This window comes from Pleurodeles waltl, chromosome 8 (genome assembly GCF_031143425.1).
Source record: "Pleurodeles waltl isolate 20211129_DDA chromosome 8, aPleWal1.hap1.20221129, whole genome shotgun sequence".
In the NCBI taxonomy this organism is placed as follows: domain Eukaryota; kingdom Metazoa; phylum Chordata; class Amphibia; order Caudata; family Salamandridae; genus Pleurodeles; species Pleurodeles waltl.
In genome coordinates, this window is record NC_090447.1 from 1437135082 (window position 1) to 1437149925 (window position 14844).

General features: G+C 43.8%; 1 protein-coding gene across 1 annotated transcript in view; it reads right to left on the reverse strand.

Moving 5' to 3' along the window:
- Positions 1-11745: 11745 nt before the first annotated feature.
- Positions 11746-14844, reverse strand: part of DSCAM (DS cell adhesion molecule) — a 1000736-nt gene continuing 997637 nt past the window's right edge. Inside the window, exon 33 of the mRNA XM_069202587.1 lies at positions 11746-12798. Coding sequence (XP_069058688.1) covers positions 12455-12798 — 344 coding nt within the window. The 3' untranslated portion in view covers positions 11746-12454. The remainder of the gene's footprint in view (positions 12799-14844) is intronic.

The window sequence follows — 14844 nt, forward strand, 5'->3', positions numbered from 1 at the left end:
GTTTGAACAGTGAACTGCCTGGGGTAATCTGGAGCTTTCAGGACTGCGGCAGAGCACACTGTATCCTTCAGAGTGTCAAAAGCCTTTTGTCAACTCACTGTACAGTTTATCTTTTGGGGTATTTTCTCAAAGGTCATATCTGTGAGGGGGGGCACAATGGTGCCATAATCCTTCACAAACCTCCTCTAGTACCCAGTCATGCCACGGAAGGCCCTCACTTGAGTTTGGGTGGTTGGACCTTCCCAAGCCACAACTGTCTAGATCTTGGGTTGGAGTGGCTGAACTTGTTCGCCACCTACCAGGTGGACCAAGTATACATCATTCCCCTGCCCTATCTGGCACTTATTGGCCTTGATAGTGAGGTCTTCTTTTTGCAGAGCCTCAAGGACCTTTCCCAGATGGATCAGGTGATCCTGCCTGGTGGAGCTGTAGACAACAATGTCATTTAGATAAGCTCCATTACATGGTTCCAACCCAGCCAGGACTTACTTCACCAACCTATGGAAGGTAGTAGGGCCATTCCTTAACCCAAAGGGCATGACAGTGAACTGATAGTGGCCACTTGGGGTGGAGAATGCTGATCTTTCTTTTTCTCCAGGGATCCGGCCATTCTGCCAGTAACCATAAATAAGGTCAAAAGTACTCCGGCATTTGGCTGCCCCTAAACTGCCTATGAGTTCATCAGCTCTTCGGATTGGTTGTGCATCAGTTTTTGTTACAGAATTGAGGCCCCTCAACACAGTCCACACAGAACCTCATTTTCTTTCTCTCTTCCTTGGATCGGGAAATAAAACTACTAGGTTAGCCCAGGTTTCTCAGAGGGTTCAATAACACCCACATGTAGCATCTAACTGGGATGCTTTCTCTGACATGGTCTGACTGCCTATAAAGTTTGTTTTTGACAGGCAAGCTGTCTCCAGTGTCCATGTCATGGGTATACCAGATAATCCTACAAGGGGTCAGAGAAAACAGTTGAGCATAATGGTTGAGGACATGCTTCCAATCAGCCTGCTGTTGCTCTGTGAGGGTGTCTGACAAGACCACTCCATCCATAAAACCATCTCATGGGTTGCTGGAGAGGAGATCAGGGAGAGATTCACTATCTTCCTCCTGTCCCTCATTACTACCATGAGCATGGTCATATCAGCTCTGTCAAAATAGGGCTTCAGGTGGTTGACATGCATTATCCTTTTGGGATTTTTGCAACTACCAAGTAGGGGACCTCTCCTTTTCTTTCAAGTATGGGATAAGGTCCAGACCACTTGTCTTGCAGAGCCCTAGGAGCCACGGCTCCAAAATCCAAACATTCTGTGCTGGCTCAAATTCTACCAGAGCAGCTTTTTGGTTATACTAGTGCTTCTGGAGCTCCTGGCTGGCCGGAAAGTTCTTGCTTGCTTTTTTTCCATATACTCAGCCATCCTGGAATGAAAGCCAAGTACATAATCTACAATGTCTTGTTTGGGCTTTTTGAGAGGTCGCTCCCAGTTTTTCCTCACAAGACTCAAAGGACCCCTAACAGGATGCCAAAACAGAAGTTCAAAGGGGGGAAATCCTACTCTCTTCGATGGAACTTCCATGTAGGCAAAAAGCAGACATGGAAGTAAGACATCCTATCTCTTTCTGCATTTTTCAAGGAGTCCTCCAATCATGCCTTTCAGTGACTGGTTTGATCTTTCAACTAGTCCATTGGTCTGTGGATGGTATGGGGTAGTGAATTTATAAGTCACACGACATTCCTGTCACATGTGTTTCAAATATGCAGACATGAAGTTTGAACCCTTGTCTGATACTACCTCTTTAGGAAAGCCAACCCTAGTAAAAATACCTTAGGGGGCTGTGGCCATTGCAGGGGCAGTGGTAGTCCTAAAAGGAATGGCTTCAGAGTATCTAGTGGCATGATCTACTACCACCAGGATATATCTATTGCCTGAAGCTGTTTGAGGGTCAAGCTGACCAACAATGTCAACCCCTATGCTTTCGAAGGACACAACAACCACACGTGGGATTAGGGGCCAACAACCACACAACAACCACACATGGGATTAGGGGCCTTCAGGTGGCCTCCGGCCTTATCACTGGCTTGGCAGGTGACACCTGACTGACAAAAGTATTTTATCTTCTCGGACATTCCAGGCCATTAAAAGTGATTAACTAGCCTGTTCCAGGTTTTGTTTTGGCCCAGATGCCCAGCAAGGGGTATGTCATGGGCTAGAGAGAAAAGGAACTCTCTCTACTGCTGGGGCACTACCAGCCTCCTGGTCGCACCAAGCTTGAGGTCTTTGGCCTCAGTGTACAGGAGCCGATCTTCCCAATAGACCCTGTGGATCCCACTGAGACAATCCTTTTCTTCCCTTGCAGCTTGCTGCCTCAGGCTTTCAAAAGTGGGACAGGTCTGTTTTCCCTGGCACAGATCCTCCCTAGAGGATCCTGGTTCCCAGTGGTTTGGGTGGTAAGAGCTTGGGCCTAAGCTCTTCAGGTTCAGTTCCTTCTGGGGTTAACAAGTCCTCTTCCTGGGAAGAGAGGTTCAGACTTGTGGTCTGTTTAGAAGCTGGTCCCCCAATCCTCTTGCCTTTTCTCTTGGAGTGTTGGTCCATTCTCTAGGATCCCACACTCTTGTTCACTCTGGAGTTTGCTTAGTTTTGACACAGCCCCATTCTGGGATCCCAAGCATGGCCGCATGCATCCTCAGCTCCACTTTCTGTCCAACTACTCCCCCCCCCCCGGTCAAAAGATACCATTCCACGGTATGACTCTTTGTGACATTGTCAGCATTGGTGACAGGATAGGTTTTCCCTATCAGGTATTGATCTGGTTGGAACAGGTGCTTGGTCACCATTGTGACACTAGCCCCTGTGTCCCTCATGGGTTTACCCTAGTTCGATTAATCAAAGAATGCTTCCTGTATTTATTCATGCTAGTAGGCCAGGCAGCACAGGATAAGTCTATCCTCCCTCTATGACAAATGTTGCCTCTGTGGGTTAACTGACATGTTCGGGCCACAAATGTGATCCCATCAGGAGATTTGCAACTGCATTTACTGCAGGTGGACTAGAGGCATTCTTTTTGTTTTTACAGGCAGGGTCTCCAGTTTGGTGTCCTTTGGTTTTCCAATCATGACACCAAGCCTTTTTGGGATCAAAGTGTTTACCTTTGTACTCACCTTTAGTTTGTGTGGATTCTTGGACCCACTCTCCTGTGATAGTTTTTGGGGGACTGATGAAGACTCTTTGTTTTTGTTTTGGTTCCCATCTTTCCCCTGTGGGGGCTTTTTGGACTCTTTTTTATCGTCTTCCCCACCAATGGTTGTTTTGGTCACCCTTGTCTTGACCTAGTGGTCTGCCTTCTCCCCAACTCTAGAGGAAAAAGTGGACCTAGGTCTATCGGGAAGTGATGTAGTTTCTCATTGTAACACTTACTTAAAAGATGCTCTATCACAATCAAATTGTAATGGCCATCAAATTCTTGTACCTTGTTACTTTCTAATCAGCCACCATGCATTGTTACCGGAAAATCCTCAAATTCTACCAGGGACTGACTCTGGATCTTTTGAGTCCACGTAAATTTTATTCTGTATTCTTCAGTGGTCAGCACAAAGCCCTCAATTGGGATAGCCTTCATGAGGTCATAGGACTTAATTGCTGCCTCAATCAATATCAGGAGTCGATCCCTGTATTTTCCTGAGAAGATTTCCCACAACAGGGGGACCCCAGTTTTTCCTATTTTTTTCCTTGGCTATGCAGGCCCTCTCATTGGCAGAAAACCATTTGATGATATCATCACCTTCTGTACAAGGGGGGCACAACTCCTTTGGGGATTTGTAGGTTGGAATATTTCTCTTTCTTCCTGTTTACTTGTATGCTGCCACCAGAGATGTGTCCTAGGCCCAACGGTCTTTTTTTGATTTCTATTTCCAAAAGTTGAGCTTCTAAAGCCAGCCTTTTGGTCAACCTTGCCAGAGCCACATCCTCCTCTGAGGAGATTCCTGCTTCTGAGACAGAGGATCCTATCTCCTCCTCTTTTTTAGATTCTTCTGAGTTGTCTGATTTACTGTTTCTGAGGGTTCACCCTCATTCACTGGGTGTTTAGTCCCGTATTCTGCCACATGTCTCCATAGAGTATCTGTGGTAACATGAGCACCAGTGTGAATTTGGTATCATATACAGAGAACCCTTAGCGTGGGGTATTTCAATCCCACCCAAGGAGTCAGGTCGAACTCTTGAGTCTGGTCCTCTGCACCAGACATTTTGCTCACTAAAGTTGGGGCCTTTTTGACTTTTGGAAGAATTTGTGCAAACTTCAACAGATACCTTTGCAAACTTATGGAAACATTTTCTTATGCCTAACTATATTAAAGTATTTTTTATTTCTAATCACTACTTTAGGGACCTAACCTGGGCCCTTTCAATTAATTTAAAATTCCCAGAAATAGTCCAATTGTAAAATACAACTAGGCTAAAGAGAATTTTAGAGTTATTTGTGTGATCACTTAGTGATAAAGTGGTATCAGCAAATGCAAAATCTTGTATCCCACACCTGATACACCAAATGTAGGAGGCTGTCTCTCTATACACTGTACAAAAATAATGTACACTGTGCAGAGAGTCCAAGCAACTCCAACTTGGTATGCAAAGGTAAACAATAGACCACCTAGTGCTCTATTTTAATGGTATTGTGGGCAAGCAGGGTTTGGCACCTTTTTCTTCTTGTACCAGTGCTTCTATTCTTATGCCTTGGGTCTTCTTTTTCACTGGTCTGCTTGTGTCAGTCGAATGTGATCTGTAGGTCTAGGGATGCACACTAAATACTGTATTTAGGAGGTGTTAGGGGGAGTACCTGGTAGTGGCCAATAGGCCACCTACCTTAGGGTGGCTACACCCACTAAGTGACCACTTCCTGTAGGAAGAGGTCACATCCCTAACCTTAATTGGCTATTTTCCTGCCATCCAAGATGGAGGAAAATGAAATGGAGTAGTCACCCTACCTGCAACACCTGATTGGTGGTGCAGGCTAGGGATGGCCACTCCTCCTACTGTTGCCAGGTTTCCTGCTGGTTTTCCTACCCAAAGGGGGGTAAAAACCATTTGGCAGCCATCTGCTGCTGCAGGCAGAGGCCAGATTTCAAAGGCGGTAAAGCCTTTGAAGCTGACCGCTGGTCCACAGTACCTTCCTTGGGGAGGAGGTATAACACCTTCACCCAGGAAATAATTTGTGTTCTGGCTCCTAAGAGCAAAAGGCTCTCACCCCAGGAGTCCAGAATCCTGTCTGGTGATGGCAGGCTGGTCAGGACAAGTCAACAATCATTCCAGGGCTTTTAGGTTTTACAGAGGGTACCTCTAAGATGCCCTCTGGGTACTTTTGATCATAAATCCAATGCTGGCAATAGTGTGGGTTTATTATCTAGAGTTGTTTGATACCAAACAACCCAGGGTTCTGAGAGCCCATTATGTAGCTGTGAAACTCATAATGACCAATGTCCAGTACCTGCATTTCTTATGGCTCACCTGTACATTTACTATGTCTTACAGCTTAGCAAAGACACAGCGAGGGCATATTTGCTCATGCACACATATGTCCTCACATGCATTATAGTGCCCCCTGCCTTTGGGCTGTAAGGCCTGCCTGAGGGGTGACTTAGCTATATTGCATGCAGTGTTAGTGTGCGTGGCACGCTGGGTGAGTTCCATGTCAAGGTTGCAACTTTTAGATTCACCTTGTCATGCACTTGCAATGGCAGTATGCATGAGGCTGGTGTGGGGCCTCTCAGAGTGGAGCAATTGGTGCTGCAGCTCTGGGGGGCCCTCTTCAGTACCCATGCCCTAGGTACCAGGGGTAGCATTTACTGGGGAATTACAAAGGTGGCTGAAGTGCAAAACACAGTTTAGTTTTGGGGAAAGAGATCTAGCCCTCGGTACTTACATTTTGAAACCAAATCATTTTCCAGGCAACACATAGGGGTTAAACATGCAAAAAGAGGCCCTTCCTCACAATAGGTCAATCCCTAAGGTCGCAGACTCTCATAATCCTAAATAGGACAAAAGGTTCTGTGAACTAGTTCTAGGGGCATATTTACAAGCCCCTTGTGCCTCCTTGCACCACATTAGCGTAATGTTTTCACACTAATGTGGCATTAGGTAGGCATTTCCAACATGCCATATTTACAAAGCGATGCAATACTTGCAAGTTGTAACCCCTTGCACCACATTATGCCTGCACCAGACATAGGCCCTCATTTTGACCCTGGTGATCTTTTGACCGCCAAGGTTAATGTGGTGGTATCACGGCCAACAGGCTGGCAGTGTATACCACCACAATATGACATATACATCTCCACTCATACCGCCATGGCAGTATGAACCTCCGGGCCGGAGATATGCATCTCCAACCCGGCAGTCCACACAAGATCGTCGGCGGTATAATGAGCCATGCAAACCATGGCGGTAGGGCTACTGGTGACAAGGAATTCCTTCCCTGTCACCGGTAGACGGCTCCCCCACCCCCACAGAAATCACCTTACCCCCTAGAGTGACAGTGCCCCCAAAACCTAGAGTCACAGCTCCCCCCACCCACCCTAGAGTCATAGCACCTCCCGACCCCCACCCCTCCCCACAATTATGCACAAACACACACCCACACGCACCACGCATACACCCATTCACCACCACTTCCATACATGCGTTTACTCACAATCATCCATACATGCATTCACTCACACTCATCCATACGTGCATTCACTCACACTCATCCACACGAGCATTCACTCACACATACTCACATGCATTCACTCACACATACACGCTCACACGCATACACACTGACATGCAGACATTCACTCACTGTAACATTCATACACGCATTCACTCACATGCATACAACCACGGACACACCACAACACTCACAAAGGCATACACACACACCACACACTCACACACAGCATCCCCCACCCTCCCACCCCCTCCTCTGTCAGACACCCTACTTACCTTGTCCGGCAAGGAGGTCATCCGGCAGGGAATGGTAAGGGGCGCTGCTACCGCTAACAGCACCCCATCAGCAGGGCACCACCAGGTGTCTGTATGGTCAACATACAGCTGGTGGCGTCCTACTTGCAGGGCAGTGCAGATGGTAGCACTCCCCAGCCGCCTCGACCTCCAGCATGGCTACTGCCAGATTTCCACCTTAAATCTGGCAGAAATCCATAGGTAACCATATTATGGCGGGTTCCCGCGGCTTTGCCGGTCTTGCTTTGAGACCGCCAAAGTCATAATGAGGGCCATAATGTATGCAAGGGGGGGCGTTCTGGCACTGGGATCCCCCAACGAATGGTGCAGTGAAATTTACAGGATTTTACTGTGCCATTTTTTGCGTCATTTTTAATGCCTGCCCGAAGCAGGCATTAAAATGACGCACCCATTTTGTTCAATGGACCTCCCTATGCTTTGCTACAATAGCATCAAAATGTAAGATGCTAGTGTAGCAAAGTTCCACAATAGCATCAAAAATGTTGACGCTATTGTGCTAACAACCGCCATGGTGCACCTTATTGTAAATATGGCGCAACCATGGTGTTGTTAGGTGCCGGTAGAGGGGGGCGCAAGAAAAGTGGTGCATCATCCTATGATGCGTCACTCTCTTGTAAATATGCCCCCTAGTGCTGCAGTTCAATTTCGGTATGATTACTCAAAGGATTCATTATAGTGTATACTTTTGCTTACTGAACATTTTTTATAAACACTTTAACTTCAAAAGATGTTTTTCTTTCACAGCTGATTGGTCTCTATCTAGTCTTGAACACAAAACCAGAGGTGAGTTGCCCTTTGGTTATGGGAATTTGCTTACCTGATAATAGAAGCAAATCCAGGATCAAGGATACTTTTTGCCTGGGCACTTCCACGGCTTGAATTTCGCTTCATTAGTCAAATCCTAATGGAGTAATCTAGGGCTAGATGTATTAACCACCTGATCTTACAATTGTATTTTGTAAGTTTGCGCCGATTTTGCGTAAAAAAACGACGCAAATGCGGCGCATAAAAAGTATAAATATGGGCCTTAGAGTCCAATGGACCTCCAATATGTTGTCCGCGAAGATTTCTCCATCTCTGCCACCAACATACACCTCGAACCTGGCTCCCCATAAGCAAAGTTGGCAGCTTTTGCCATTAGGCCACATTCATATTTGTCCAGTTATGTGTGAAAGTCATACACAAGTGCCATGATTGTGTATGTTCATGTACAGTGAGCATGTTCTCTGTTGAAATGTCTTTATGAAATACAAGAAACAGCAGCAAATAATACTGGAAGGTTCACCTGGATTCTTGGTTGGGAATACATTGCAAGGTTTCCATTTAAAACTGGATTTAGAAACATAATTCAGCAACTTTGCACAATTAGTGCTGGTAAAATTTTCAGGGTGAGGTGCTGACATTAATGTTACATCACTGAAGTCATCGGGATTGTGAAAAATCCCAGCTTCTCACAAAGTGTAGCACATGTATTCTGCAGGAGAGTGGAAAGGGTGTAGTATGTCACTATTGGTGCATTTTGGAGCACATTGTCACAAATATATTACTAAAACATAGTGTGGTAGCACATTGTCCTTCATAGACCACATATTTTCCATTGAAATGGCCGTTACATTTGAACAGATCTGAAGTTTTACTGATTAAACTATGTGTGAAAATCAGGTTACCGTGATTTATCATTTCCACATCACCAAGTAAGAGTGTCTTGATTTTGTTTTGATCCAATTAAAACCTTTGTTTCCATCACACTACAGAATTACAAAAATTATATTCTGAAATATCTGTATAGTTCACTTACAGGTATCTTAATTAGAGGTGGGCAGAGCTCATGGAGTTCAACTCCATGGAATTCCGCGGAGCTGGTTTACAACTCTGTGGAATTCCGCGGAGTTCCACGAATGGGGGAGTGCCACCTGTCCTGCCCTGAATGTGCCCGATCTCAGAAGCGCTAAGCAGGGTCGGCCAAGGCAGGCAGCAGTAAAAAACTGCCATTTTCAGGCCTCTTGTGCATCGGCCTGCCCCATGTGCAGTTAGTGAGTGCACATGGGGCAGGCCAGACCTCTTGTGCACCGGCCTGCCCCGTGTGGAGTGCACATGGGTCAGGCCGGTGCACATGAGGCCTGAAATGGCAGCTTTCACTGACTGACATGCCACGTGCCAGCGTGTGTGACTGGGCAGGAATGATGAAGAAAAAAAACACTGACTTACCTGAATTCTGCCAGGGGGTCCTTGTTGCCAGTGGCCTGGCACTCTGCCTCCTTCTCCCCCCTGCTCCCATGCCCGGCCTGGCCTGCTGGCGGAGGGAGGCCTGGATCCAGAGCTGCTGGTACCGGCGAGTAGCTTCTTCGCCGACGTCGATGCGAGTGTGCACTGCAGCCCAGTTATGGACCACACAGTGCAAACACAGGCTGTCTGCGCTTGGCATAACTGGGCTGCAGTGTGCACGCGATGAGCTGTGCTCCACTGGCGGGGCTAGCTGAGTTTTTGGTCGAATTCCACACTCCAAGCGGAGCGCCAAAAACTCCATTAGCTCCGCCAGCACCACCCCTAATCTTTATTTTGTTGCATGTCACAAATGACATCCTGCAGCCTTTCCTTTCACACTCCTTAAAGCCCAGCAAGATTTTCACATAGTTCACTTTAAAAGCTCCTCTCACTTTGCAGTCCGAGGAAGAAACGTAAACGCCAATCTCCATACTAAAAGAAAAGGCAGCAATTTGTCAGAAGAAATTTGACCTTTGTCTTTGAAGCAAATGTGACACGATAAATTTAAAATGTAAAAGCATTTTTATTCATTGTTCTTTTGAGACCCACCAGAAATCAACTGGCGAGCCACCAGTGGGTCGTGACTCACAGTTTGGGAAACACTGTTCTAGGTTTTCAGTCACGTTAGGCAGCCATTAAGAAGCAGGACAGGTTTGTAGCTTCCACTATTCTCTTGATAGTCTCTTGTGGATGTAATTGAAATTGTACCACAAGTCAAACACATACCCACTTGAGAGACCTTGCCCTGTGACCTCCTGGGGTATTCTTCAAGAGTGATATCACCATGTCATATTCTCCATGAGTGAAATAACCATGTCATATTCTTCAAGAGTGATATAACCATGTCATATTTAGAATTTATGACAGCTTCAGCCATGTTGTTGTTTCCACCTCTGTTTTTGCTTTACCAATAGTACCACGTCCTATGCGTAGATCCACTTTGAGTAATTTATTGCAGATTGTTGGAAAAGTGATGAAACTGAGTGTAAGGTTAAGGGCCAGATGTATCATTCTTCACAATAGCGATTACCTAATTGCGATTTTTAGCGAATCGCAATTAAGTAATCGCTATTGGAATGTATGAAACTCCAGGAGTTTCTTATTGCGATTCGCAAGGGCTCGCATGTGGATCTACCTCATTAATATTCATGAGGTAGGTCGCAATTTGCGAGGCATTGCGAATTCCTTAAAGGAAAACGGGATGCATTTAAAAATGAAAAATAAAAAGTTTTCTTTTCACTTTTTAAGAGTTGGCAGTGGTCCGTGGGACCACTGCCTGCTCTTAAAAAACATTTTTGCATGCATTCACAAAGGGGAAGGGGTCCCTTGGGGACCCCTTCCTCCTTGCAAATGGATTACCACCAATTTGAAATTGGTGGTAACTGTGATTGTTTTGTGACTGCATTCACAGTCACAAAAAAAAATCATACATCCCTCAGCGATTCGGTATTAGGAAGGGACGCCCTTGACACCCCCTTCCTAATACCGAATCGGTATGTAGTCCCAAATCCAATTTGCAATTCGGTAACAAATTACCGAATCGGAAATTGGACTTGTTAAATACCAAAATGCATTTCTGCGATCGCAAAAACGGCCTTTTGGGCCGTTTGCAATTGCAAAACGTTTTGATACAGCTGGCCCTAAGTTACGTAACCACTAGCGTCTTTAAAGATAACAGTATAGATATGTATATTTTAGCAATGGCGATGCCTACTAATGTCAAGCCTAAATGAACAAAGGTAAGTTGTGAAAAGGACAACAGAAATTTGAAGACTATTTAATGGACACAGGCGATATGAGAATTCTACTTCTAATCTTGTTTTAAGTCCTCAAACAGCAAAACAGGGTATCATCTTTTTTCTGGCTGAACAATATCTTAAATGTTGGTAAAATGACGAAGCTAATTGAACTTGAAAACTGGAAAGAATAAGTTAGAAAAAAGAAAATGAGTAGTGTCATGTGTTTGCCTGCTAAACCTTAGTATGTAAAGTGCTGATTTCCTTCGCATACACCCCCTTAAAGAATGAGGTACTGCAAGCCATTTCCCAAGTTGTAAGCACCATTTGGGATTTGACCCCTCAGGCATAAGCCTACAAATACATATACATATAGGAAAAGCATAACAAATGCAAGAAATTCGATGTTCGATTTCAGAAAATCTGTGTCTCCACACATATAAGTTTTCAAAAGTGCCTTACATGCGAACTAAATAATGAGAAAAATTAATTCTCATGGTTTTTGACTTTAGGAATGTATATCCTGTAAAACATTGAGAATATTTTTAAAATATTCAATAAGAAATTACTTTACACAGTATGAACATTTTTATGGACCCACAAATATTTTCTGTCAATGTCGAACAAGATCTTGCTTAAATCTGGCGAAATATTTGTACAGTATTTTTATGTGCATACATTAACTTTTAAACTATAAATAAAAACATGGAAATACATTTGACCCAAAATGCAGCAAAAGGCAACACAATGAAAGGCAGAAGACCTTTTTATTTCGCATAGAACAAAATGCAAAGTGTGTTTCATTAAATTAACTATAAAAAAGAAACAGATCTATTCCTTCCACAACAGCACTTAAACTAATTAACGACAGAAAGAAAAAGAAAAACATAAATTGATTGAAGATCCCATTCTCTAATTGAAAAAAGGAAAGTTATGTGAAAACATGGCAAAGGACTTCTGCTTTGAATCAATGTTCCAGTTCGATCTACAAGTACGGTGAATTCTTTTTTTTTTTCCTTTTTTATTTTCACTTTTATCTTTGAGCTGGTGTGATGAATTTTTCAATCAGAATAGCTGGTTCCAGTCACCAAAATGCTTCGTAGAAATTCAGTAAAAACAGCAATTGCAGCTGAAGGTCAGAAACATGAGCTTTATATCTGCCCCCTCGCCAAAAATATAAAATTGATGTGCAGTCAGATAAAGCTCTCATACACCTTTTAGAGGAATTTAGGGGAACAAGAAAATAATAACAAAAATAAATAAATAAATAAAAGCTAAAGTCTTTGCAGTGTTCGTAAATTTCTCTTTTTTTATATATTTTGGCAATCTTTTTTTTCTTTATAAATATTGGAATTCAGTAAAAAAGGTAGCTTTGATTTGGATTTTATTTTTTATCTTGTATGTATTTACAGCCACTGTCCGGTCATGCTCTTTTCGTTATACCAGGGTGTAGGATTTTGCGTATGGGTTGTTGGATTTTGAATGACCTCGAGAGTCCAGAAGGGATTCTTGGGAGCTGCTCATTTTAGCTGCCTGTCCTAGCTCTGTCCCTTCTCGTGGAGGTAATGCTGCCGCAGCGCCCGCCGCACTGGGCTGCCACGACGGTACCTCTCGTGTGGGGGGTGTTTCCATGGGTATTGGTTCCAGGACTGTGGGGCGTTTCATGGTTCGGCTTTTCTGCGGTTCCAAGCAGGCCTGCCCCGCGTCTCTGCTCGTGCTAGAATTTCCTCTGTTTAGCAAGAAGTCCATTCTGAGATATGGCGGCAAATGCATAAGTTCACCTGTTGGGAAAGAAGGAAAGAAATCACCTTTATTAACTGAATGTTAGGGACACCCAACTCTTGGTTAAATGAGTAGTTGGCTAATATTGATAATTTATTCTGTGGAGAGAAGTGGTCAATCACTTTATCCACTAGCAAAGAGAAGAATGTTAACAGATCAATTACAATCCATCTAACCAGCCATATCTGCAAATGAAGCAATCTCCTGTACTGCACAGAGGAAGAAGGATCTGAGGAAGGAATGAGAAAGGAAGTACTAAAAAAGAGATTCAATGGCTCTCAGCTTCATGTTGGGATTAGTAGTACTATTTGGCATTAGTCACATTTACATGTATTTTTACTACAGATATGTAATACAGCATTGAACAACCTCCAGGCTGAACAAAGCTTAATTGGCAGAGAACATCATTATTGTAGTAGGGACAGGTGAGACACGAATAGAGAAACCAGAGTGAACAAACATCCCTAGACAATAAACGGTATAGAAGAAATGTATCACTTCAAATATTTACTTTTTCAGCCACAGGGAAAATAAGTAATTTTCAAGTAAAAGCAAGATATGTTAGTCAAATGCCAGAGGTGGCATTAAAGCCAGGATCTCCAGTTTTCACATGTAGCACATTAGCCACTGCCACACATCTACTATGACTTTAGCTTCACAGCACCGTCCTTCCAGTCAACATATCCCCTGTCGAAATTTTGTTTTGAACAAATCTAATGTGAAGGAGACCTCAATAACTAAAACATGCATTTTTCATGAGGAATGCATATTATCACAGCTCATGGGGAAGTTTTACGCACTGCAGTGCAGCAGTCAAATTTGCTGTACTGTGTTTCCTGGAAGGGTCGGAGCAAGAAAACACCACATATGCTAAGATATGGCAATGTCCTGATTTGTAGGGTCGAGCGCGCGCAAGCGCTTTGACCTCTGTTGTAATCTCTCTGTGTTTTTTTTTAATAATGCCCATGTCACGCCGGTCAGTTTGGTTGGTTCGTGGGCTTGCCCATTAAAATTCACTTGATTTAATTAGTGACAGGCTTGCATACCTCATGCCCTTTCCGGTTTTTAGCCCTCCTCTACAGCACCAATAAACTACTGAAAACATACAAGGCTCTGTGTTTTCCGAATGGCTTCTGCACTATTTTTTCTTTGTATTTCCTACGCAATGTGATCTCGCTGGGCAGTAGTCAATCGCTTTGCATGACATCGACCCTGTTACATGGATAATTCTACTTTTGCCGGTACATGGATAATTCTACTTTTGCCGGTTACATGGATAATTGCTCTTTTGCAGATATGTTTCACTGTGGACGCACTTCTGTTTCCTTTTCTGTGTCTCCTTCACCTTGACTCTCAGGGCGACCGTCGGCTCGCATATGTGAAACTGCTTTACTTTTTATTATCAGTTTATGTGGCAAGAAAAGTCTGGTTAGGGGTTTACAACGCTAATTGCTCTAAATGGAGCAAATGCGAGACCCATTCCATTGTAAATGCTTGTTCTATAGTGCTGCAACACTACCAGGCTTTCTAGCACCATGCATAAATGTTTAAACCACAGTGTAAAGGTGTATGTGTCATGTCTAGCATAGCAGCATGTCTAGCATTTCAGTTCTTTAAACCTTTCCACACTTTGGTTATGTGCTGTACAATGAAGAAAACATACAGAGAGGGAAACGTTTGGAGAAACAAAAACATTTTCCCTTTTTAACAACAGCTTCATAGAGGTGTTATTTGTGGCACATATACACTATTGTTGGTATCTAGGGCTTTGCATAAAAAAACATGAGTGGTTGCATGGGAACACCCATCTACGACTCACGGAAACCCCCACAGATGCAAAGTAATGCAAGGCAACAAGTTTTCTGCTGGAAAGTAAATCCAAAATAAACATTTTGTGCAGGTTTTCATCAAAAACCCAGTACAAAATATTAGTAAATCTGCTCCTTTTTTCTGTTTTTAATGTATTTACACATAGGTATAGACAGAAAACAACCTGTTACTCTTTCTGTCATTTTTTTTAAAAGGTACCTCGTCATGCTGTCGTT